This window comes from Pocillopora verrucosa, chromosome 13 (assembly GCF_036669915.1).
Source record: "Pocillopora verrucosa isolate sample1 chromosome 13, ASM3666991v2, whole genome shotgun sequence".
NCBI classification, from domain to species: Eukaryota; Metazoa; Cnidaria; class Anthozoa; order Scleractinia; family Pocilloporidae; genus Pocillopora; species Pocillopora verrucosa.
In genome coordinates this window covers 1,723,291-1,749,135 of record NC_089324.1, presented here as the reverse complement: position 1 = coordinate 1,749,135, position 25,845 = coordinate 1,723,291, and the positions used below count along the sequence as shown (strand labels likewise).

General features: G+C 38.2%; 4 protein-coding genes and 1 long non-coding RNA gene across 6 annotated transcripts in view; 3 read left to right on the top strand and 2 right to left on the bottom strand.

Annotated features, from left to right (window-relative positions):
- Window positions 1-25,845, top strand: part of LOC131773677 (UDP-glucuronosyltransferase 2B31-like) — a 51,556-nt gene that overhangs the window by 6,755 nt on the left and 18,956 nt on the right. The window lies entirely within an intron of this gene.
- LOC136277930 (uncharacterized) lies at window positions 1,906-5,351 on the top strand. Its single transcript, XR_010716101.1, has 2 exons — window positions 1,906-2,058; window positions 4,842-5,351. It is a non-coding gene; the product is annotated as an uncharacterized lncRNA (long non-coding RNA).
- On the bottom strand, window positions 2,055-4,604 carry LOC136277929 (calcium-responsive transcription factor-like). Its single transcript, XM_066160835.1, has 2 exons — window positions 4,486-4,604; window positions 2,055-3,782 (listed from the first exon to the last, which is right to left on the bottom strand). The coding sequence occupies exons 1-2, from the start codon at window positions 4,597-4,599 to the stop codon at window positions 3,312-3,314; spliced, it is 585 nt and encodes a 194-aa protein (XP_066016932.1). The 5' UTR covers window positions 4,600-4,604; the 3' UTR covers window positions 2,055-3,311.
- LOC131784192 (uncharacterized) lies at window positions 8,456-12,353 on the top strand. Its single transcript, XM_066160478.1, has 2 exons — window positions 8,456-8,749; window positions 8,886-12,353. The coding sequence occupies exons 1-2, from the start codon at window positions 8,456-8,458 to the stop codon at window positions 11,949-11,951; spliced, it is 3,360 nt and encodes a 1,119-aa protein (XP_066016575.1). The 3' UTR covers window positions 11,952-12,353.
- On the bottom strand, window positions 12,935-24,904 carry LOC131787537 (uncharacterized). Its single transcript, XM_066160180.1, has 21 exons — window positions 24,699-24,904; window positions 23,767-23,900; window positions 22,695-22,751; window positions 22,121-22,219; window positions 21,273-21,353; window positions 20,561-20,665; window positions 20,228-20,278; window positions 19,960-19,992; window positions 19,269-19,352; window positions 18,882-18,917; window positions 18,550-18,606; window positions 17,809-17,930; window positions 17,094-17,173; window positions 16,547-16,626; window positions 16,036-16,122; window positions 15,515-15,602; window positions 14,884-14,968; window positions 14,513-14,656; window positions 14,238-14,363; window positions 13,836-13,871; window positions 12,935-13,219 (listed from the first exon to the last, which is right to left on the bottom strand). Exons 1-21 carry the CDS (start codon window positions 24,902-24,904, stop codon window positions 13,124-13,126), a joined length of 1,887 nt encoding a protein of 628 aa, XP_066016277.1. The 3' UTR covers window positions 12,935-13,123.

Here is a 25,845-nt window from a genome sequence, read left to right as displayed (position 1 = left end):
TTATCTTCAAATAAGATTTTCCATGATATTTCCCTTGAGCTAGGTTGAACTCGGAAATAGTTAAGGATAGGATTAGGAAGTAACAGATTGTAGTCGATAGAATGTAATCATTAGAATGAAATAACTTTGTGAAATGAGAACTATGACAGATTTTAATTTAATTAAGTTTAAACCATATTGTTGGAAAAGAATTTTAGTGAATTAAAATTTATGATTTTATGCCTTAATTTTTATTGTTATTATTATATAGCTTTGATATATGTAGACTACAACTTACAAATTTTTTTTTGACTTGATAATGAGAAACGTCGTCTTTTTGTAGCAATCTTAAAAAGTTCCTTCCCTTCCTTTCTTATAGTTAAATGTTTTTCTAAACCACTTCTTATTCGTGAAAAATAATCAGACACAATTAATGCTAAGATTAAGAGACAAATTTACTGATAAAAAATTATGCTGATTGAAATATAACAACATTATTAAAATTTAAACAGCAATTCACTTGATACAGTTATTATTAAAACGAGATCTTATCACAACTTTTACTTGAAAAAAGAGTATTGAATTTCTAAGTGTTGTATTTGCAGCAGGAGAAATAGCATCAGTTACTGTATTGCAACAAAAGGATTTGCTTTGGTAGCGATTTCAACTGTTGCAATGTTAATACAAGCGTACTTAAAACGGAAGAATATTGATGCAAAAATAGAACAATCCAAACACGCACAAATTAAATATGAACATATGTTAAGTGAAATCAAGAGATATATGCGTGACACTGAATTCAAGGACCATGATCTTATTGTAAAATTAAAACATATAGATAATGAAATAATTGAATCAAAACCTAACATGAATAAATATAATAAGAAGTATCACAAAAAGTATAAAAAAATAAGATCATTTATCAAAAACGTTATTTTTAGATATGCTGCAATATTTCTTTAGTGTATGTTTACCAAGTTTCTTATCAAATGAGTGTTTTATATCGTTATCCATTTAACTAAAGATTCTGATGAAGATTTAATTAAACTTAACAAACCTTTTAATCTTCATTTGTACCATTTGGTGTTCTACTATTTGAAACAAACGGTAAAACTCGTCTATTTCGTTATAGCTTAACGTGATATTGTGCTTATCAATTGTAGTATTCAAAACCTTGTTCACATAATATTTTCTTCGTAAGACTGATTTTTTTTGTTTTTTTATAACTTAAATAACAATAGCCTGGCACAAACTCATAATTAATGACCTGACCACATTGGCGGCAAACATTCAAGCCATTATAATTAATTAAGTCTTGTTTTTTACAACATTTCTCATCTGTTTTAAACACTTTATCATTTTGAAAATGAAACTCATTAAATAAATCTAGTAATCTCGTCTACATTTATTAAAAGTAAAATATTTTTAAAGAATCTTTTGTAAAAATAGTTCTGACAAATATTTAAATGGAATATTGAAGGGAAATAAAAATGAGCCCTATCGCGAGGAACTTTCTTCCCATCAAACAAAAAAAAGTAAAAAACAAAATCTAAATAAACTCTTGAGTAAAACTAATAACGGCTTTACATAATCGGTTGCGCGATTTGATAGAAACTGGGAGGTAAAAAATGCCTGGCGCGGCGAAAGCCCTTCGAGCAACACACTTCATTCCCACTCGGAGTATACGCTGAGCTAGCCTCAGTCTGTTCTCTTTTTATTGGTGATAAGCTAGGTTGTCTTCCGCGAAGACTAAAGCTTGAATTAAAGTAATTTTCGAACCATCCCGTGTTCAAATACTCCCTTTTGAGGTCTTGATATGAAATTCAAAACTTAGTAAAAATGCCCTACCCCTCCCTGTTCCTTTTCGTTTGGCATTCCCTCATTCGGTTGCCCTTCCTTGCGTGACTTGGTCGTCACTAGTTTCCATCTGTGAAACTGACGTGACGTCATATGATCTCCGGCGAGAATCTTCGGCACAGTGATCGGGTTCCCATTCGTAAAAACAAATATGGCGGACACTAAAGCTTGAGGCGATTACCATGAGTACGGAGATTGAGGAGATGGTGTGAACGGTGAATGGTGAGTATATAATCTTTAATCATAATAACAATTGTAAAGAACAATCTTCGTATTATTTTGTTCATTTAGGAATTTGCAAGGAAATGCTCTTGTAATGTTATTCACATTTCTGAAGAAACGTCGTTTTGGTCGATGGAGAGATGGGCCATCCATCAAAATGACATAAGACTAGATGAAGGTGAAAGTTTGGTCGAGAGTTAGCGGTAAATGTACTAAGGTCTGTCTGCCTGAAGTGCTGGTAGGCATGCTATAAGAAATTACCATCCTTGTTTTTATAAATTTACCATAAAAATTTCTTTACTGAATTTTCTTTTTTAGAGAATGCAAGATTAAACTTTTTTTTTTCCTAAAATGCAAATAAGGTCATAGCCTGTTAATGGAAACATGAGCTTACTAGTTACGGTACATGTAAATACAGACCAAACTAATATTGTTAGGTACACTTTTTTATGTTGACACAAATTTATAGAACTAAGCTTCAAGTAAGCTTATTAAAATGTAAAAACTGAAACAGTAGATATTAACCATACAATATCATTTAAGTCATACAGTTGAAAAACAACTAAACTATTTGCCACCATGCAAGTTGGTAACAATGATTAGCCCTCAAAACAGCGTAATACTCAACAAGTATAATTAAAGCAAATGCTTTACCAAACTTATTTTTTTGCATAACACATGTGGTGGCAAGCATAACAGATGTGGTGAAATTTAAAGTTAAAAATAACTTTAAAAATTTTCTACAACAACTGTTTTTTTTCAAATTATTTTGTCTGTTGACTTTTTTAAACAAATTTCAGTTGGAACACTTGTAAATAGATTACTCCCACAATTATTTAAACTGCAGTTTGGTATCCTTTTTTTTAAAAAAAATTGTATCAATATTTTAAACCATTTTTGGATTACTTCAAAATTGTGTGGTTCCAAAAATAGATACCCATCTCTAGAAGATCACTATAAGTTGCAGCCACTGACTGTTTAACCAATATTTTTTTGGGAAACTATGGCGCTAAACTGAGATTTCTTTAAAGGGACTTTAACCTAAAAAAGCCCCTTCTGTTGGGTGTGAGGGAGATATGAAAATTTTCTGTAACACAGTTATGACAATGACCTTCACAAAAAAGTTCTGTGATGAAATTGCAAATGAGAGGAATGGTTTCAAGTGACAAACTTAAAATATCTGATGTCTAAGACTTGCAGAGTTTTTGCAAGACACATGTTGGTCACTCAGTTCCTTTAATATTTTGTAGCTTCTATGCATTTGCCACACTTCCACTTTCTATTGCTGTTAATAGCCCACTCTGGTATGTTGACACAAGAAGTATGATACCATGCTCTGCATCTGTAGCTGCACTGAACATATTCCTCTTTATCATATGGCATTCTACATAGACAGTAGATAGCAACAGATGATTTGTTGCAGCTGATATGAAAAGGAACTCTCCTTGTTGTTTTCGGAAATGGCACCTTTGCAGGTTTTCCTGATCCACTTTGGACAGCAATTTTTTTACCGATGCCCGGTACATGTGGTTCCTGACATCCACATCTGTGGGATAGAAGCGCCTGTTTGTAATAGGAGGTGGAGTCTGCCCTGGAAAAAGTTCACATTTCACAAATTGTTTAAGGTGTCTTTTCATTTCATCAACAGTTTTAACACCTTCACCAACAAGCTCTTCAATCTTGTCTACAAGCCGTTTGTCAATTGGTTGCAGAAGACCACCAACCTTATTTGTTGAAAAAGAAGGAAAAAAATTGTGTTAATAACTATACAAATATATAATTTAATATGTATAATTAATAATAATACTGAATGGTCGATGATCCGCACGAGGTTAAGCCAATATTGTGGAATAGTTGTCACTGAGCCTGAGTAGAGTAATAATTATTCTACTCAGGATGTCAGTGGCATCCGATTAGAGGTATATTGCTACTGACATGGGTACTTTAAATTACAGTTTCTGGTATCGACTTATTACACTTTGCATGATGACCTGACTTTCCTTTTAAATTATGGGCACAAATTAATCAGAATGAACTTGTTTATTTTGTTGATCCTGTCTTAAAATCAAAATACAGTTTAATAGACAAAACGGTAGATTAAGAAAGTAAGTGACAGTACAGAAAAATGTGAAAAGGATGATAGCATCAACATGACACAAGCATGAAGCAAAGAAACAAAGCTGAGTCCCTGACAGAAATTGACCCATGACATCCCAAACGTCGGGCAGAAACTCTTTCCAGTGAGCTACAAGAACTCCCGGAGAGCCAGCCCATTTAACATGCATCCTGCATGCATACTGCTTGGTTCAGCAGTTTTATTTCCAAGCTTAAAATTCACCATTGTCTCATTTATCAGTACAGAAAAATTTATAAAAATGATCTTAGGTTTACTTGTAAGACCATTCATCGGACGGGTGCTTAACAAACCTCGCCAGTGATATGGTCTTTGTGTTCATCCTCCTTTGGTAGGTAGATATAGATTCTACGTTCATATGGAGGTTTTTGTCCACTGTTGGTATCAGTCTTTAGCTTTTTGGACATGTCCCGTCGAAGTCTCTCTGTGTCATCCCTGATCTACTTGTAAAGAGTTATTGTTAACAAAACTTTTACTTGTAATTTAGTACAGACTAATAATAAATTATGAGTATTGAGGTTACTATACTTAAAAATATGTTGAAAACATCGCTATCAATAGCACACAGCAATAGTTATAGTAATAATAATAATCATCATCATCATCATCATCATCATCTTCATCATCATCATCATCTCATTGTTTACAGACTGAAGTACCTTGTAACTTGGATATGTAATAACTTCTGATAGACGAATACTTGCAGTGCACCCGAATTTCATGGTGTCTTGAGGTAAAAATCTCTTCTTTTTGAAGGAGTGATCGCCAGCCTGTAGTTAAGAAGAAATAATAATTATAATGTAAGAAAAGAAACAAACAAAAACAAAAGGTTACTTAGATGGGGAAGAAATAGATTTTTTTTGGAATTTTAATTTGTCAAAAACATACCTTCTCATTGGCTTGTCTTGCTTTGAATGCCTTTTTTCTGTCTGGACGATGTTGGCAGTCAGACACCTTTGAGCCAATGATACTGAAGGGCACTCCATCAAATGGGATTTTGTCATCTTTAAAATAAACTTTTCTTGGCTTGGCAAAGGGATCTGTGACAACATCCAAAGAAGGAATTTTTGTTTGTATTTTATTTAATGCACTGGTCATTTTATCAAGCATTTCTGTTCTTTATTTCAAAGATTAAATGACACAATTTGTTTCTTTTTTTTACCTGCTTCACCTTTATCTAATATTCATCCATAGCCCTCACCTGCTTAACCCAAGCACGTAAGCTACAGTTGAATCCAGCAAGAACCCACACATTTTTTTTCAGATCAGGTGAAATTCATTCTTAATAAAGTCAATAAGCCTATATGACAATAAAAACATCAGCTAACCTTAGTTGTAATTTTTAGACAGATATTACTGGACATCCCAGTGAGAGGGAGGGGGGGTTCTACTCAATAATTTTTTATATAGGGGGGATCTGTCCAGTGGTCCAAACCCTTATCTTTTCATCTACTACTTTTGACCTGAAAAAGGTAACCCTTTCATGCACAGCCTCTCAACATTCATAGTCCACTATGGGAGTAACCTCCCCCCCCCTACACACACACACACCCATAGGCGTATGGGCGCACCTTTCGGACTTGGGAAGGTGGTGACCTTGACCTAAATTAAAAAAAAAAAACTGTTTAAAATTATCGTGTCTCACGAAACTAGTGTCACAATTCCAGAATCCAAATTTGAATTCTTGAAACCCATTTTATTAATTAATGGGATTTTTTGTTTGTTTTCTCCATGTGCTTTTGCTGGAATCATGGGCATTTTGTCCTACCCAGCGAGCAGAGTCAATCTTCCTGAAAGTCGGGTAAAAAGATCGAAGAGACTCTGTTCGCAGGGTAATTTTGTCCGAAAAAAAATTACGACTGGGGGCTGCCGCCTCCCCCCCCCCCTCCTGTTCGTTCGCCTATGCCCCCCAATCTAAATGTATATTTTTCCCATGTTTGCATGCATAATAGACTCACCTCCAGCCCCAAACATCTTGTCAGATTTAAAACAGGAAAACTTTGTCGTGGTTTCTATCTCATATTGCTTTATCACAGCCATGGCTGCTTCAACTGACTCGACATAACCATACTTGCTTGTAGATCCTTTAAACTTCGGCTCCCACGAACATACCGCATGAGCAGTAGTACTCAAAGTACTGTTTAATTGTACAAGATCATCTGTGTGGCGTTCTTCGACATTTACTGGCGTAGCCATTTCTAAAAGGGTTAGCTGGGCTATCACAGTTCTTACTAAACTTCCAGATTTAGCGGTCGCGGAACCTTAATAGAAAATCTGCATTTACATATTTGAAAATGCCCGCCAAAGAACGAAGCTTAGCGGGAAAGAAATGCTCGGAAATCCGAGGGCAATGTTCGGCAAATTGTCGTTCATCGCCGAGTACGATCACCTAGCATGTCACGTCACTTTCATGGATGGAAGATTACGATCGAATATGCCATCTTTCAAACTGACGTTGATTCACCATTCGGTGATACACACTGGGGATCAATATTTGTTTCTGGGCAACCGAGCTCGATATCGATTTGGCAATAACACTCCGTAACGCATGTTTTCTAATAGAGTATGATCATTTTGCGTGACTTGCTGATTAATTGCTTTTGGCGTAATGAATTTTGTGATGAAAGACTGCCATTGCCTCATAACACAAGGAGCTGTAATGATATATTATTATGACATAATCCCATAAAATGCAGTAGAATGCCAGTGGATCAACTACTGTCAGGGCTGGCCATTTTTACCAACATTACAATCAGGATCCTTACTAGTAGGTTAAATACTGAGTATTATACTCTTATCTATATGCTTCTTACCTGCTTGCGCAAGAACAATTCCAGGTACTGGGAGCAATTCCTGAAATGAGATAAAAAGAAAAGGGAAGTATGCCACCCACAGGAGTCACGTCTAACTTACTTTTAACAACTAACAACTTAGCCATAGCTCACAATAAAGATCACCAACAGTTAAACCAAGACATGACTGGCTCCAGCCCTTATTCCCTTAATAGCATGATCATTATTATGAAGAGATAGTTTTATAAATTTAAATATAAAAAAGATAGATACTAATGAAACTTACATGAACTTATCTAATTCCATGACCTCATGTTTCAATGGTAAATCAAAGTGAGACATTCAATACCATTTCTTAAACACTCAGTAAAAGATGTTACTAAGCTAATTACATAAAAACATGATCTCTATTTCATTATGTCTCTAATTAACTTATGTTGATAAGTTGTTTATATAATGTCATGACCTTTATTTAAAACTATGTGGTAATATATACTGTCAGTTGCTCAACCCTGCTGTTGTAAGTATTATTTAATTAGGTGTTAATGTTAGTGTTATGCAGGAGGAAGCCATGACAGTTCTTTTTATTCACGAAAGTTTTTTTGTTTATATGCTATTTGACATGTCTTTTATAAGTACTTCAGCCTAAATGTGTTCAGTTAACATAAGTACTGTCACAAGAGGACCAGTCTAGTAAGTCTGCACCAAGTATTGCTGCTTAGGGAGAGCCTTGTCCCAAGAACCAGTCAGTCTGCCCCAAGTGTCCCGGCTCACGAAGAACCTCGTCCCAAGGGACCGGTCAGTCTGCCCCAAGTGTCGCGGCTCACGAAGAACCTCGTCCCAAGGGACCGGTCAGTCTGCCCCAAGTGTCGCGCCTCACGAAGAACCTCGTCCCAAGGGACCGGTCAGTCTGCCCCAAGTGTCGCGGATCACGAAGAACCTCGTCCCAAGGGACCGGTCAGTCTGCCCCAAGTGTCGCGGCTCACGAAGAACCTCGTCCCAACGGACCGGTCAGTCTGCCCCAAGTGTCGCGGCTCACGAAGAACCTCGTCCCAAGGGACCAGTCAGTCTTCCCCCAAGTGTCGCGGCTCACGAAGAACCTCGTCCCAAGGGACCGGTCAGTCTGCCCCAAGTGTCGCGGCTCACGAAGAACCTCGTCCCAAGGGACCGGTCAGTCTGCCCCAAGTGTCGCGGCTCACGAAGAACCTCGTCCCAAGGGACCGGTCAGTCTGCCCCAAGTGTCGCGGCTCACGAAGAACCTCGTCCCAAGGGACGGTGTCGGAAAAGTGACGTCAGCCGTGTAACCTCGCAACGCAAAACCAAGGGTGGTCTTTAGGATTGTGGTCGACGCGATACGAAGCGTGTGACGACTAGAATAAAGATAGGAAAAGAAAACTACGCGAGTGACTAGTGTTGCTATACTGGGATTTCCAACACTAACTGGCACCTCCGACGGGACTGAGATCGAGACATGGAACTGGAGGCACTTCAGAAGAATTTGGACGCAAAACTCAAGCTTTTGGCGTACAAGCAAGAAAAGGGAAAGGGCATTGTGGACAAGGCAAACGCGACAACTATTGGGAGACACCGTGACGGGTTGGTGTGTTTAGCAAAAGAAGCGGACGAGGTCAAATTAAAGATCGAAGAGAAGAAGATTGCAAAGGGTGAGCAAATGGACGAGGTATGTGCATGGAGCAATGAAATAGACAAAGTTATTGAGGGTGTAGACGCGGAGATCGAATACCTTGGGAAGTGTTTGGGGGAGGTGAAGAAAAAATCGCAAATGGCCGAAAAAGAAAGCGAGAAAGCGACAATCGCGAAGGAGAGAGAGGAGCAACTCGCGTTTGAAAAAGCACAATGGGAAATGAAGCTTGATTACGAAAAAAAATCAGAAGAATTAGGTAGGAAAAAAGGGAAAGGAGTTCTATATTCCACATAAAGCAGTGGTGAGAGAAGCTGCAGAGAGTACCAAACTTCGAATCGTGTACGACGCCTCTGCCCGAGCTTCAGAGAAGGCTCCTTCTCTCAACGAGTGCCTTCACGCGGGACCTCCGTTGCAGAACAAGCTTTGGGCTGTTCTTGTCCGTGCACGTTTCCACCCAGTCGCGTTAACAGGTGATATCAAGCAAGCGTTCTTACAAGTACGAATACGGGAAGAAGACAGGGATGCCATGAGATTCCACTGGATCACGGACTTGCAATCCAGGCGAGTGGAAATACTGAGATTCACGAGAGCTCTGTTTGGTTTGGCCCCATCGCCCTTTCTTCTTGGGGGAGTTATCAAACAACACCTGGAAGCCTGTCGTACCGAGAATCCGGACCTGGTGAGGGAAATAGAGAAGAGTCTATACGTCGATGACCTTATCAGCGGGGGACCCACCGTAAAAGCTGCCCTTGAAGTCAAAGCAGGCGTTACCCATGTCTTTAACCAAGCCTCATTCAAGCTGCACAAGTGGCATTCAAATGTTCCGGCAGTGGAGTCCCCTGGTGATTCTCTTAGCGAAGATACTACATTCGCGAAAGAACAGTTGGGTGCACCTCAAGAAGGAGGGGGATCTATTCTCGGGCTTCCATGGAACAAGCGACAAGATACCATTGAAATAAATTTCCCAACTGACCGCACCCAAGTGACAAAGAGAGGGATACTAGCGAAGATAGCAAGAGTGTATGACCCGTTAGGGCTCGCAGCGCCTATGACATTGAGTGGAAAACTACTGTACCGAGACGCATGTGATTTGAAAGTCGGATGGGATGCTCAACTTCCTGGTCAACTGGGAACCAAGTGGTCAAGATGGGAAGCACAGCTACCAGTGAGCATTTCCGTACCCAGAGCCATACCTCAACACTTTGAAGAGATCAGCAACATTGAGCTACATTGTTTCGGCGACGCAAGCGGACAAGGCGTTTCTGCGGCAGTGTACGGTGTCATATCTCAACCATCCGGTGATAGTGTTGGGCTGATAGCAGCCAAAGCTAGACTGGCGAAGCAAGGCCTCACCATCCCCCGCCTCGAGTTGGTCTCCGGTCACATGGCGACCAATCTCATTGTGAACGTTAAGGAAGCATTAGAGAGTTTCCCAGTTGGAAATATGGTTTGCTGGTTGGACAGCAGCGTTGCGTTACATTGGATCAAGGGAGCAGGGAGTTACAAGCAGTTCGTAAGCAATCGAGTGCAGAAAATCCAGCAACACCCAGAAGTAAACTGGCGTCATGTGGGTACAAAGGACAACCCAGCTGACCTTGGCAGTCGGAGCGGAAGCGTGGAAAATGAAGAGCTATGGTGGAGAGGGCCTGAGTGGCTACTAGACCGAGAGCGATGGCCAGCCGATATTAAGACAACGGCCACACCAGACAGTCAGGCGGAAGCAAAAGTGATACGGGACGTATTCGCTGTAGCACAAGCTAAGACAGACATCCTAGACGCCTTGCTGATCAAGTTCAACTTATGGAAAACCCTAAGGGTTTGTGCGTGGGTGACTCGATTCATACATAACCTACGGAGCGAAAAGACGAGAAGATCTAAGGGACCACTCACGACAGAGGAGATCGAGATGCAGCGACACCTGTGGCTAAAGCGAACACAGGTGAAATTCAAGAGAGACGAGCGGTTCGAAGATCATCGTGTTCAGCTGAACCTACAAGAAAACGCAGACGGGTTACTGGAATGCCGAGGGCGGATTCAGGGAGACTATCCCATTTACTTGCCTGAGTCTCATCCGTTCGCGGAGAAGATGGTGGCAGACGCACATATCAGGACACTCCACGGGGGAGTGAGCCTCACAATGGCAAAGATTCGTGAAAGGTACTGGGTTCCCAGGTTGCGTCGCCTTGCAAAAAGAGTCGTTAAAGCTTGTAACGGCTGCAAGCGGTTCCGCGCCACAGCGTTTGCGGTTCCGCCACCAGGACAGCTACCAAGGGATCGTACCGAAGGAGAAAATGCGTTCCAAGTAGTCGGAGTGGATTTCGCCGGACCACTGAAGTATAGAAAGGGGAGGAATCATGAAGGCAAAGCTTACATAACGCTTTACGCCTGTAGCCTGACCAGAGGTATTTACCTTGAGCTACTACCCAGCCTAGAAACGGGAGAATTCCTTCGATGCCTGAAACGGTTTATCGCCCGACGTGGGCGGCCAGAAAAGATTTACTCAGACAACGGGAGTACCTTCGTGGCAGCAGCTAAGTGGCTGAAACAAGTGATGACTGACGAACGCCTCAACGAATTCCTCTCCCGTCAAGAAATCAAGTGGCAATTCAACCTGAGCAGAGCACCCTGGTGGGGAGGGCAGTTCGAGAGAATGGTTGGATTGGTGAAGAGAAGTCTACAGAAGACCATTGGAAACGGGTTCCTAACGTGGACCGAGTTAGAGGAGGTTATACTAGACGTAGAGGTTGCAGTCAACAACCGACCTTTAAGTTACGTGGAGGACGATGTGCAGCTACCGATCTTGACCCCCCACTCCTTGTTGTTTGGTCAACCAAATGCACTACTCGAGTTGGAACCGCACTGCATAGAAGACGGTGAATTACGCAAGCGAGCAAAGTATCTCAGACGATGCAAGGAGGCCGTCTGGAAGCGATGGACGGGGGAGTACTTAAAGGGGCTGCGCGAACGCCATCGTCTAAAGAATCCTGGAAAGCCCGAAAATCCTATTGTGGGCGAGGTCGTGCTGATCAAGTCGGACGACAAGAATCGCGGGAAATGGAAGGTCGGGATCGTCACGGAACTAATCAAAGGGCGTGACGGTGTTGTCCGGGGAGCAAAGTTGCGCACAGGGACCTCACATCTAGAGCGGGCAGTACAGCAGCTGTATCCGTTAGAACTGTCATGTGATCGACCGGGAGACGGCGACAGACCTCCAACGACCGAGTTGCGCATTGAAGCGCCAGCGTTCAGGCCTTCCCGTGATGCAGCCGTCGCAGCAAGATTACGTATGGAGGATCTTGCTCACGATGAGGAAGGGGGTTGAACTTTGAACCAAACCGAAACAGATTGGATGACAACAGCGGATCGGATGCTTGAACATTCTACTTATGAACTGAACATCTGCCACTATGGCTACTGATTGATCAATGATTAGTGTGATTAGGAAATCGATTGAAAATTCTAGATGATAGATTCGTTCATAAAATCTAAGCGATAAGGTTCATTTCTCGACAGACATTTGCTCTCCGAGACAAATGGGGGGAGGGTGTCGGAAAAGTGACGTCAGCCGTGTAACCTCGCAACGCAAAACCAAGGGTGGTCTTTAGGATTGTGGTTTTGAAAAAAGATATAGGCTAAGATCGACGCGATACGAAGCGTGTGACGACTAGAATAAAGATAGGAAAAGAAAACTACGCGAGTGACTAGTGTTGCTATACTGGGATTTCCAACAACCGGTCAGTCTGCCCCAAGTGTCGCGGCTCACGAAGAACCTCGTCCCAAGGGACCGGTCAGTCTGCCCCAAGTGTCGCGGCTCACGAAGAACCTCGTCCCAAGGGACCTATATAATTTTAATAATTAATTTTATATAATTAATTAGTTAATGGCGAACTGTCATCCGACTGCATGACAGTTCGCCATCATTAATTTTTATGGTAATGTATTTCCCATCCTACTTCGATTTGATAAGATGAGCTAGTTGTTGGGAAAAAATCTGTGAACCAAACACTTTTGAACTTTATATTTTTTATTTCTTTTTAAACTTATGCTATTTGCTGTAATGGCTCAAGCAACACAGGTGATGGTTATTAATTCATGAAATGCAATGAATTGTGTGGTGACCTCTAGACTTAAGCCTGTGAAAAAAGTGTTAATGTAATAAGCCTGTCAACATATAACATGATATATGATAGTGTTGATTTTTGGAATTTAAAGGCAATTTCTTGTGAAACATGTTTTCCTTGTATTTAGGAACATTGTTAAGTCCTCATCTTTATCTCAATTTCAGCTTATTATCTCTGAGAAATGCAGGTTACCTGCAATTTCCTTTTGGATTGCATTAACCCATGTTAAGACTGGGCCTGCTTTTCTTGTCTGGTCTTAATATACTTCATCGTGATCTTAGTTACATGTCTTCATACTTTGCTTCCTTTTGTCCAGTGTCATTTGAAGGTACTTCATTTTTATTCTTCAAACTGTTTTTTCATTTTCTTTTAATTATTTTTTGATATAATATTTGTATTCATCACCTGGTAGTGTGGATGACAGTTCGCCATCAGACTGCAAATCTGGGACATTTCCTTGGAATGTCACCTGTGGTAAAAATAAGGAAGGCCATTAACTGACCCAGAAGTAACAAGTCTGATTTCCTCACCATTAGAAAATTCAAAATTAATGCTTAACCCTATGAATAAAACTAGCTCATAACCCAAACTGTTAACCTGGGCATACAAAATGGATTGTCAAAAAGAGTAATGACCTAATTGAAAACATTACACTGGGTTGAAAAAGGTAGAATTACATATATGCTTAATTGGATTGATTGATTAATTCTGCAGCATTTGAGACATAAGCTCTTAAAAATAAATGAACAAATAAATCTTCTAACAGGTGACAGAGATAATTTTGAAACAATTTTATAAAAAAAGAATCATCAGTAGTTTTATCCATTACAAGTAGTGTACACCAGCAGTTGTGGATACCAGCAGTAAATTGCCAGGCACAAAAGACTGAAGTGATGATTCTAATTGCTTGGTTTACTTTTTCAACGATACACTTCCTTTTTTTCTGTGTTGATCACTTGTGCCATGTTGCTTCATATCAGCATACACCTATAGGCAGATAATTTACTGTAAATTGGCCAATTCAAGCATGCACTTTACTTATGTTGCATAGATAATTTTACTGAATGTAATTATTTTTTCCTAACCTTTGATCCCAGAAGTGATTCAATTTCTGCCTCATCCTCGATAAAAAGGATAAAAACAACATGTTAACAGAATCAAGACAAGGTTTGATACTTAAATTACACAGTTTAAGGTATTTAACAGGGCGGCTGTTTGAACATTTTACCATAGTGACTTTTAAATCTTGCGCAGGTAAATTGGTGGATATGCAAACAATGAGTGATTTTGTGTGCTAAGAACTGCCAGGTTTTAGCACATCAGTTGTCATATTTTTGCTTAGAGTTAGAAATCATGATTGAAAGGGTATTTTGAAATTTAAATTCAAACATTTACCTTCTTAAAATAACACAAGTATATTTTAGACTTGAATTCCAGGTTTCTAGTACTGTTATAATTTGTTTTATGTAATATTATTGTTTACTTACTCTCTCACAAATGTGCAAGACCTCTGTTCTCTCCAAAAGGTCTCCATGTCTTACCACTTCCCTACCTCTTTGGATAGTAAAATAAAGTGGTAGACATTCATTGGAGCCTGCCCAGTCATATACCTCCTATGTCATTAAAACAGGAAAAAAGTTTACATTAAAAAAAAAATGATCAGGCAATCACTATATGTCTGCATTTTAGAAGAAGTACTTTTTAAAGCAACAAACTGTATCATTATATATATATATATATATATATATATACATATATATACCTGGAAGAAAGCACCCTTATTGAACTGGCGTTTTTCCTTGCCATTTGAGTGGCATAGGACAATTGTCACCTTCTCTCCTTCTAGACTGGGCTGGGTAACCCTGCCTTGTCGGGCCTCCCTTATTTTCTTGCTTGATTTTTTAATCTGACATAATAAATACATGACAACTCAATTAATATTTCGCTGAAAATGTATAAAAGGTATTGAAATTTCTGCTGCTTAGTAGTTTATTGGTAATAAGTATTATTTATGCTCCTAGAGTCTTGAAGGAAGTCATCTAACAAAGATCCTTATTTCATTGCTGGACTTTCTTGATATCATTGATATGGGCATTATCTTTGCAATATAATTTTTTGGGAAATGATATTTACCAATTTCGTCTTGTCATTCTCGATTGCCTTTTGCAATGAAATCTCCTGCTCCCTCTTTAATGAGCGTTCCTGTTCTAACCTCTCCCTGTTGGAAACAATAAATAGCCAGCTGTTACCATAAATTTGTTGGTAAATTGATAAGCCTCCCTTTCTTATGTCAAATACTCATAATTTAGTTTGTGTCACAGCTGATACCCTGGTGTTAGTACTGCTCTCTTTTGATTTTCTTGTAAGTTCATGCTTAATGGCAGGAGGCTGGTAAATATAGAAAGATCATGAATAACATCCTTGCAATTTTGATCGATTTTAACCGCCCTCCTCCTCCCTAATAATTAAATTTTGCGTGAGACGAATCATTCTTTTCAACTTGTGTATCTCATCAGCATTCACCTTGATTTGGTGCTACAAATGTACATCTGCCTGGATAATCAAAACATATGCATATTATAAAGATATACCTGGGTTTTTAGAATAGGAAGTTGTAAACAAGACATTATTTAACATGATTACAGCTTAGTATCTGATGCTATGTATGTTTATGGAAATTTTCAGTACGATCATAAGGTTGCTAATGAGTAACAAGTTGGAAATATTTCTACCTTTATCGTATCAAATATAAAAGACCTCTTACCATTCCCTGGTGAATGCATCCACAGCATCTGCTGCCCTTTTCATAGCATCCACCATATCTTCTTCTTGTGCTAATTGTAGGTTGTCTCCTAGTCATAAGAGTCAAAAGTGAAAGAATTCTGTTAAAGTCAAATCAGATAAATATTAACCTGTGATATTTACTCTTAGAAAGCAGCCAAAAATATGTAGTAAAGCAACATACCAAATTTACACCAAGATTCTTTTTTGTACTGGGTTAAGCTGTGGTGTGAAGGTAATAATACTAGTGCCTGATAATGGCATGGGAAATTATAACTGTCCAGTAAACAGGTAATGAGAATACTCAGACTTATCAGGTAGAAGTTATTACTGTATCTTGATGCAACACCAAATTCTCATAACTAATTTTCATGGAAATGTGTAGCAGCTGGAGAGGAGACTTAACAATCATATTTTGGGAGTTAATTTAATTTTACAATTATTATACAAAATTCCCTTAGTTAACATATACTGACTTGTAAAACAAATTCTTAAAACACTCACCGCAAAAACGCTCTATGAGTATAGGCCGAGAAGTTGTGGGTGCCATTATTAGCAAATCCGACCCTGTGCTTCCAAATTTTCTTTTCACTGTCATAACAAACGCACATAAAATGGTAAGAAGAGTTTGAGAACATTGATAATTATGGTCATTATTGCATCTATTATTGGAGTATGAAGGTTGTCATGGGGTACCAAACATAGCATAATGAAACATAACAGAGACAATGAAACAACAGGAAATACTGGTTGGCTCATTTCTGCAGAAAGTGAAACAATTTATTTGAAATACATCCTGCAAGGGAACAGGAGATCAACCCTATCAAAGTCCTTTAATAATGAAGAAACATATCTATGCACACACTCTTCACATTACACAATATCACAATAAAATGGAAATATTCTACTAAAATATTGATGTTTAGCTGGTTAAATTTTAGGGAAGTTTTTAAACTTTGATCTTTTGTTGTCTTTTATCTCCAAAAAAACTAAAGTGTGGACAGTTATTCAATACCTTCTCTCCCAGATTTTGAGTTTTCTTTTGTTATCCAAAAGTATGCGTTTCCATTACTTCTACGTAGAATATTCAGAATCCTGATGATTTGATAAAGGGAGAAACATCTTTGATTAATAATTTAATCACTACATAATGTGAAATACAGCATGTGTGCATTGCACAATGGATATGGAAAAATCTTGAATACCTCTGTGATGTTTATTGAATGATCTTTGTGCTTTGAATTTTAACATAATGTATGATTGTAAACATAGAAACCAGTCAGTTGGGGCCACTTTCATTCTTAAAAAATTGTCATGTGGGCATACATTGCACTAGGTCGCCATGACCACCACTGATGTCACCCCTGTGACTTGAAGCAATATCCACATGAAATTTTAAGCCACTGTTCATGCCATGTGTATCTTAATGAGGAAAAGATATCTGTTGAGTGTGATCTACAGCATATTTGTCATGGTGACTCGGTGTAAGAAAAAAGGCTGTTTTAGTAGAGTGCAGGGTGCTTTTAGTAATAAAAATAACCTTAAGAATCATTGATAGTCACCTTATCACATCAGGGATGTTGTCACCTTTGAGGATCACTATGACCATGCTCCTCCTGTCGGACCTGGCCTGGTGACACATCTAGATGCACAAATTTTATAGATTAAAGTAGAATAAAATTTAACATATAGCCTTAACATGTCAAATTTTACATTGACATGTCATTTCTTTTGTATAATGGCACAACACAGTGCATTGTAATAATGCATAGAATAGGATTATATGTCAGATAGAGAAATGAAAGTTGATCATATTAAGCAAAAAAGTAACTTAAGTATATTTTTCCAAAAGGGTCTGTTCCAACATAATGACCAATTTAGATTCACAAAAGTTTACAGGCTAATTTTTTTTTTCAAATGTGATTGTCAATACATGTTACTTGTCAGTAATTTAACACATTGACACATGGGTATGCTAACTGTATTTACTATAAACATTTTACCTAAAAATTGCAAGCTATATGGGCAAACATATAACAGGAACTAAATTGACTGCCATGACACCCTTTAACTCCCATGAGTGACCTAGACAGGATTTATCCTTACAATATCAACACAGCATCAACCAGATAAGTGATGAGAATAAAGAAAAATATCAATTTGGGAATAATGAGTTGATCCAATACTAAATTCCCTGAACTAACATGACAAGGATTGTATGGTTGACAGTAAGGAGAATTACAAATTTGATCTAAGAGTTAAAGAGTTAACACAAACCTCCTCATATGTCAAGGTCAAAAAGATTGGCAGAAGAATGTCCTCGTGGGTTGATGCTGCCTCCATGAGCACATGTTCACAGGAAAGCACTTCCTGTGTTCTGTCCATATCATTCAATGGCACTACAAAATTATTATGAGTGTGGTTTACAAACAGTAATGGTATTCAATTGAACTGTCATCCATTAAGGATGTTTGTGCCAGAATCTTCCCCCCAGCTTTTTTTTTTTTTTTAAACTTTTGTTGTAGTTTGCTTATGGCCAACTAATGCCTAAGAGTGTGTGAATGAAAGTAAAGGTATCTATTTCTCCTTTTTTCTTTTCACTAATAGTAAAATGCAATTGCACATGTTACTCATCAAAAGATAATCACCGGTTATATTGGTTTTGTATTGTTTTTTTTTGTTTTGTTTTTCCTTTTACCTAATGAAGGGCAAAAAAATTGTAGTTTTGGATTTGAATTCCTGTTTTGTCTGTACTTAAACAGTTAATCTACCAGTGCTTATAGTCTACAGTGAAATGTGAACTGGGGATTAATAAAAGCTTTTTCAAAATATATTTAGCTGAAAATATGAAACAGATAGCAACATAAGATATAAGGAAGCCTGAGTCATGCATTTTAAGCTAGAATGCTGCTTTTGGCAAGATATTATTTTGTATCTAGTGGAAATTTTCTATTGTCATCATCCAGGGAGAGCTGTGCATTAAAGTGCATTGAATTATTGACAATATTTTCAACATACCTTGAGCATTCTGATTGAGAATTCCCAAAGAACTTTGGTCTTCTTTTACAATCCCAGCTGAAATGAAGTGGCATAAAATGAAATGAATATCAAGACATTAGTTGTTGTGCATTCCTTTATGCCACGAAACTGAATGAGTGAGTCAATCTGTCAGTCTATATCACACCATACTGTAGCATAGTAGAATGTTCTATTCTCCATTTACATGAGACACAGTTGTTCATCTCTTGAATTTTAATTAACACATTAAGTAATTAAAATTATGTTGAAGTTAATTCAACATTTGTTTTTCAAAGTGTATGTGTTTTATAATCCATTTTATAGAAACATACCTTTTTGCCACTGATGTATGCCAGTTAGATGACATGCTATGTTGAAAGGGAAAAAAAATCATGGAGTTAAAATTTTGTCTTTTTTTAAAAATTAATTTCTTTCATTTCTCACATAAATTTGGTTGATTTACTTTACACCTCATGTGTAAACTTGGCTTGGCCTAGGGTGCACAATTAAGTTGCCTCTTAAATGGAAATTTATGATACAATCGGAAATCATCCATGTAAACTACCTGCAGTAATAAACTAGATTTCTAGCATAATATACATGCAGTTTTCAGAAAATATCCATTGCCACCCTAGGGATTAATCCAAATCAGGATTGGGGTTGGGGTCTGCAAAAAAACGAGCATTTAAATGTTCTTTAATCAGTCATCATCATATTACCTGAGTCAACATTTACTGGGTTACTAGCTAAATAGCTTCTGTCGAGTTCATTGTCATTGACTTCATCTAAAGCAATGACACCATCTGTTCAAAAAACAACACAACACAGTTTCAGGTGTATCACACGATAATTATCTACGGCAGATGGGTCAACTGCTTCCACACAAGATGCAAATACAGGATTAAAATATAAATCATTAATAAACTTAATAACTAATGTGCCAATCAATTAAGCACTTACATTCACTTGTAGCAGGTATATTTATTGTCAAGAGCATGGGACAGAAAAAATCTGACTGCAGATGACATTGGAGCTTGTTACCATTTGCACTCTGGAAGGATACTATTATAACCACTAAACTACAGGAGGCTTGAGGTGAGCAAGGTCACTTAGTATTATGTCATCTTTTTAAGCTACCAATCTCTGTTACCATGGAAGAAAGTAGTTATCTTCCTTTTAATTTAATTGTTTTTGGTGGATATTATGCTATATCCTTATCTTTGAAGTTTCTTTTCTTTGTTAGATCATGTCTGTCTATGTGTTTTCTCAGCTCCTTCCAAAATGTTAGTTTTTCAAATCTCTCTTGGAACCCCTTATGAAAATTTTATGTTTGTTCAATGGAATCAGCAGGTGTTATTTATAAAACCACATTCAAAACATCACAACTGGATTCATAGTCTACAATCTTACCATCTGAATCATCAATTTGGAGTGGATATACATCTACATGTAGAAGACAAAACAAAATACTCACATTTAGCTCAGTGCATAGGTTTTAAGCATTCCATAGGTGCGAAAGCCAAGTTTTATTCATACTTTAAAAAGAGGGAAGTGCTACATATGGCTTTTGAAAAAGTTGGCGTCTAATCATTCATTCATTGTTCAATCAAGTTCTTGTTTTCTTCTATCTCATGCAGAATATTGAATATACATTTGTGGGTAAAGTAGTAAAACTCACCAGCCCTGATTGAGTTTCTGGCCATCTGGGTAAGGTACCTTCTAGTTTCCCCTTAAAAAAAGTAAAAATTTGTATAGGCTAATTTTGCACAAATTGTTACAATTATCGTAACACTCCAGGCAAAATAATATAACTTAAGAATGCTAAATTTGTGTTGATTGAAAATCAAATTGTCAGACAAAAATCCCTTACACAACAGCATTGAAATTTCCCATCAGTTCTAAAATTAACACTTCTAGGAAAAGATACTTCTGTTTGAAGTGGCAATTTCTTGATTCCATTTTTGTTAGTTTTTCATTATTTGTTGTGAAATGATTATTATGTGTAACTCACGTCCATTTGTTGGTAGAGATAAGCTGGATGCAGCTGGGGTCACTGTTGGCTGTCTGGAACTTGCATTGGTTACAACAGTTGCCATTGATGGGGATGCAGCATTGACTGTGGATAGATCAAAATGATAACATCAGAGGTAATTAAGCACTCTATGATAGCAGTCATTAGTTGCTTGATTCAGGTGTTGAAATCAAGGAGTAATGATGGTTTTCTTGTCACAAGCCAGGAAATTCTATGGGCACCACCTCCCCTATCTTCCCCAGCAGGGCTCGCAAAAATAAAGTGTTGATGAATTGTTAGGAAATTATGGACGCTTTGTTGTCACTGATGACATCTAATCTTTTAGAGGGTAATATTTGATTGGCTGATGTTTCTCTGTTGGTTAAAAATACATTTCTATCTTGTGGTCATGAGCAGTTTTTTTCTCCCTTTTTCCAATGCCAACCCATGAAGGGTCCTTATTGGAAGTTCTTTAGGGAGGTGGGAAAGATGACAAAAGGTACAAATTTCAAGAAAAATAAGTGAATAATCTGATTTTTCCTGCCTGAAATACTCAAGTTGGAGACTAACATGTTAGATGCTTAAACTGGTGGCCTGAGAAATTGCTAGCTCTCTTTATTTGTGGGGAAAAAAGGCTTGTTCACACTATTTAAAAAGTCTCTCTTTTTGGTTTACTATGTTGATAATTCATTTGTTTCTATATTTAACTCACATCCAGTTGAAGGTAGGGACATGCTGGACACAGCTGGGGTCATTATAGGCCTTGTGGAACTTGAATTGTTGTGCTGTTGTGCTGTAAATAAATAAACAAATATCAGAAGTAGAACATAAACCATTAAGAATCCTATCAGGTAGGAGGCTGACCATTTGGCTAAGTACATACACTATGGGGTCAAAGGGTTAAACTCACAAACTACTGAGAAAAAATCCAGATAGCTAGAGGACTGGAACCTAGGACCACTAGATTTCAAATCTAGCACACTAAATCACTCAGCCATGCGGCCTCCTGACCTGACCTGTTAAAGAGTGTCATTATTAGTTAATTTTCTAAGCTTGTTTTGAAGTTGAAATGTTGAAATGGTTTGTTTTGAAGTTGAAATGATGTATTATTGAAATATTTAGTTCAATTTTATTTTACCAGTGACCTCGCCCCAATGCAAATACTTTTAGCTGGGGATGGAAACATGAATCAAATGTTCAAGAATTAATTTGCCTACTGTAGTCATATTGCCACACAAAATATATTCTTGTGTTAGAAAACTTAACTGACATAAGTGCGGCCTTTTGAATATGCTGATTTAGATTCAATGTGTCCTTTCCTTCAATTGGACTCTGTTAATATGTGTTGGCAAATTAACTTATTAAAGAACAAAGTCATCTCTCATTTAATTAATTTGCCTCAACACCATTTCAACGTTTCACATTAGACTAATATGTCAAATGCTCAAACTGTCATAGCTCATCATAATACTAAAAAAGTCTTTGTTTAATCTATGTTTATGAGGTTAGTTGCTTCTGTTTTACTGCAACTGCCATGACACTGCTTAATATTTAACTCACATCCATTTGTACTTGTAGGAAGAGGTAAGCTGGACACATCTGGGGTCATTATTGGCCTTCCAGACCTTGCATTTGTCACAATAGTGGCTGTATTGTTGGCTGTGGACGGATCAAAATGTTAAGATCAAAGGTAAGCAGTCAATAATAGCAGTCAACAGATGTTTGATTCAGGTGTTGAAATCGAGGAATAATGATAGTTTTCTTCATGTTAAGCTGGGAACCCTGTGGACCCCACCTCCCTTATCTGCTCTCAGAGGTATGGTGTTAAGACACCCTGTTCCCCATATATAAGTTTTTGGGGGGGGCGGGGTTGCTATAGGGCATCTTTTATCTTTATTGTATATTCTAAAAGGTTGGGATATAAATTGATTTTTTTTTTGAAAGAGGTTAAGAACTTTATATCGGGGGGTGAAGCATCAGTTAGCCTTTTTTTTTTTTTTTTTCTCTGGGTATAAATTGTGACTTTTTCCATCAGTAAGGGCGGTGTGTCTATTAAATGGAATGGTCCTCAGCAATTGATGTCTATCTTCACTGATTTACTGTTTGCCTGTTATGGAATGTTAAGTCAACTTACATCCACTAGAAGAGGCTGAACTAGTATTTGCTTGGCTGTTGGAACTGACAGCATTGGCTGTGGATGAATCGAAATGATAACATCAGTGGTAGCTATAATAATTGTGTTTTTACGTAAGATGTCAATATAGTTATTCCAGTACTGTATCAATTAGCTTCATTGGGTTGTTGTTTGCATGTTCATGGAATGTTAAGTCAACTTACATCCACTAGAATAGGCTGAACTAGTATTTGCTTGGTTGTTGGAATTAACAGTGTTGGCTGTGTATGAATTGAAATGATAACATCAGAGGTGGCTATAATAATTGTGTTTTTTATGTCAGATGTCAATATTGATTCTAGTATTGTATTAATTAGCTTCATTGGGTTCTTGTTTGCATGTTTATGGAATGTTAAGTCAACTTACATGCACTAGTAGAGGCTGAACTAGTATTTGCTTGGCTGTTTGAATTCATGGTGATAAATCGAATAATAAGATTAGAGGTCGCTAGAATAATTGTGTTTTTTACGTTTTTCTACGTTTCCTAGTGTGAAGATGGAAACTCTGCACCAATACATCACAGGCTGCTTTAAGGCCATAGTTCAGTTTGCTTTTTTGCAAGCCAAGAGGGAAAGTGGCCCATAAAAAAAGTATGTCTCCAGGATAAGGAATTGAAGGAATAGATGTGCTCTTTAAGAGGGAAACTTGTGAAAGTACATAATGTCTGTTGCAATTTCATGAGAAATATACTCGACAAAATTACTTGAAGTCATGAGCCAATTTCTTTAGAAATGAAATGTAAACTTTATCACAGATCAAATAACAATGGCTTGAACGAACTTTCTTGGGTTACGAAGTACAAAAAGAAGTGGTTGGAGCGTGTTTAGAAGTGTGGGGAGAAACACTCACTCATGGCTGATTTTTCTTTTCACACTTTTCGACTGCACTTGTCACTTAGTTGTGTGCTTTATCACAATACCATGCATGGTCAAGGCTTTTGTATTAGTATTCAAAGTATGACATAATCATTTGACGTAGCTTATAGATCATAGTTAATGTTTATATAATATGCAATTAGCAGTCAAAGAAATACCAGGTGGGAGGTACAAAAAAACTTTCTTCTTTCTGTGTCCGCCAAAATGCTCTAAGATCTGGGCACCACTGGGAAGGCCGTCGGCCACCTTCATCATGGCATGGCCACGGGCATACGATTTAATAACTTCAAGACTGTGTAATGAAAAGAAAGGTGGAAGAAAATGTAAATTCAGTCTGAGCAGTGAGGATAACTTGAGTGGCATAACAGTGGAATAATGACATAATGAGACCTGTAAATGGGTCGAAGTAACTCTTTTTACATTTTGGAGGTATATGGTGTGAAAAAACAACATCTGATGAGAGGTATATCATCAGCAAAGATTAGGCATCATGGGCAAGGTGAGCAAAAGGTCCTACCCATCTCACCATGCGCACCTCGTTGGAAGACGACTAGGGAACGAAGCAGCCGCAATCTATTATGCTAATCGCTCTGACGAAGGGCTAACGCTCGAAACGTCAGCTTTTTTACCTTTTACGGTGGCTAATTTACGTTTTCAACCCAGTTGTTAACACTAAATTACCTGCTATACTCTCCCACCGACGCAGCACCACAGTTTCTTTAGAAACTTACCCCTTTATTACTATTCAACTTCTGCTACATTAAAGGTGTCAAATAAATGATTTGGAAATCCTCGATTCTGCGTTGTTTCTTCAACTGTTTTGAGGCCTTTTCCCCCTTATTTTGCTGACTATCCTTTGCCTTGGTTATAACTGTAAGCGGCAACTGTGATTGACTGTTGTCATAAAAGCCGAGAAAGCTGTAGCGTTTCTGCTAAACGAGCTGTGGCGTCATGCTAAGGTCTTGTCATTTCGCGTTTGTGTCGTTTACAAGAAAGCTGCTTACTCTTAACTCAAACCATGGTGTTTTACTTAATGCGACTGCTATCTTCAAACTACGTTTCCTAGAATACTGTGAAGAATTGTACGTACCTTGCTAAGTCTTTCCCCGCTAAGGAAGGAAATGCAGCAGTCAGGTTGGTGCCGATGGCATCTGCGTCCTGGCTCTTTGAGAAAGAAATATCTCTTACTTTTCCCGTAGTCACCATTCGACCCAAATCAGCTTTGCTCGGTACAGCATTCAACCTTTTGTCTAAAAGGACAAAAGTTCTAGAAAGGGAACGAGTCGCGTGGCTCATGTTGACGATCTTGCCGATCTTGCCTGGTAAATCACAGGAGGACGAACAAAACAACCCAACGAGAAATCTGTGTCTGGCAACGCTCCGAAAGCGTGGGGTCAGTATGCGAGAATATAGAAAACTGATGCCACTTAATTATTAACTTGAACGCCTTTTGTTATTTTCGGCGCGGCGTGTTTTAAAAGACAAAACTACAAAAGACTTTTATGGCAAGTAAGTGAATGAAGTCACTTATTAACTGTGCTGAAAACTGTAACAACTGTGCTGAAAACTGTCTTCAGGCAACTCTGCAAGCAGTCGTTCGCGTTATCTGGTCCTGAAATCGTACGAGCAATACGCTCGATGCATGATGCATCGGTAACCGGACGTTTCGCCTAACACCGCGGCCTACCGAAAAAAAGAACCCTCTACCCGTCTAAAATCATTACGTCCAGCCTTAAAGTTTTGATCTCCAGAAATGTTACAAGAATTTAGAGAACAAACTGTAATATAATCTCAACAAGCGCGCATTCTACAAGGTGCCTGTTCGCGGCTGGCCAGCTCGACTGTATTTTCCCCACCCAGAAGGAAGAGGAAATAGTAGACGGCTGCACACAGGCTAGTTCGCAGCCTACACACGACTTGTACTTTAAAGCGTCAAAAACAATGTTTCCCGATTTTCTGACGAAGGTGACAAGCCGTTCAACCAACTGAAAAAGTTCTATGTTTATTTCTGAATTTTTTATTTAACTACTTTATTAGAAACTTGTCGAAAGGAAAGTGCGATCTTTTTTCCGCGTTTGTTGTTTTTTTTTAAATATCAGCTGTATTGAGAGTTTCGCGGAAGGACTTTGCCTTGTTCTCTTTGCTTTGTAAAGTTAATGAATAAGTCAAAAGATGATGCAAAACAAGGTGTGATAACTTTTTCCTTTCCTTTGGAGCTATTGTTTTTCTGTTCCTCA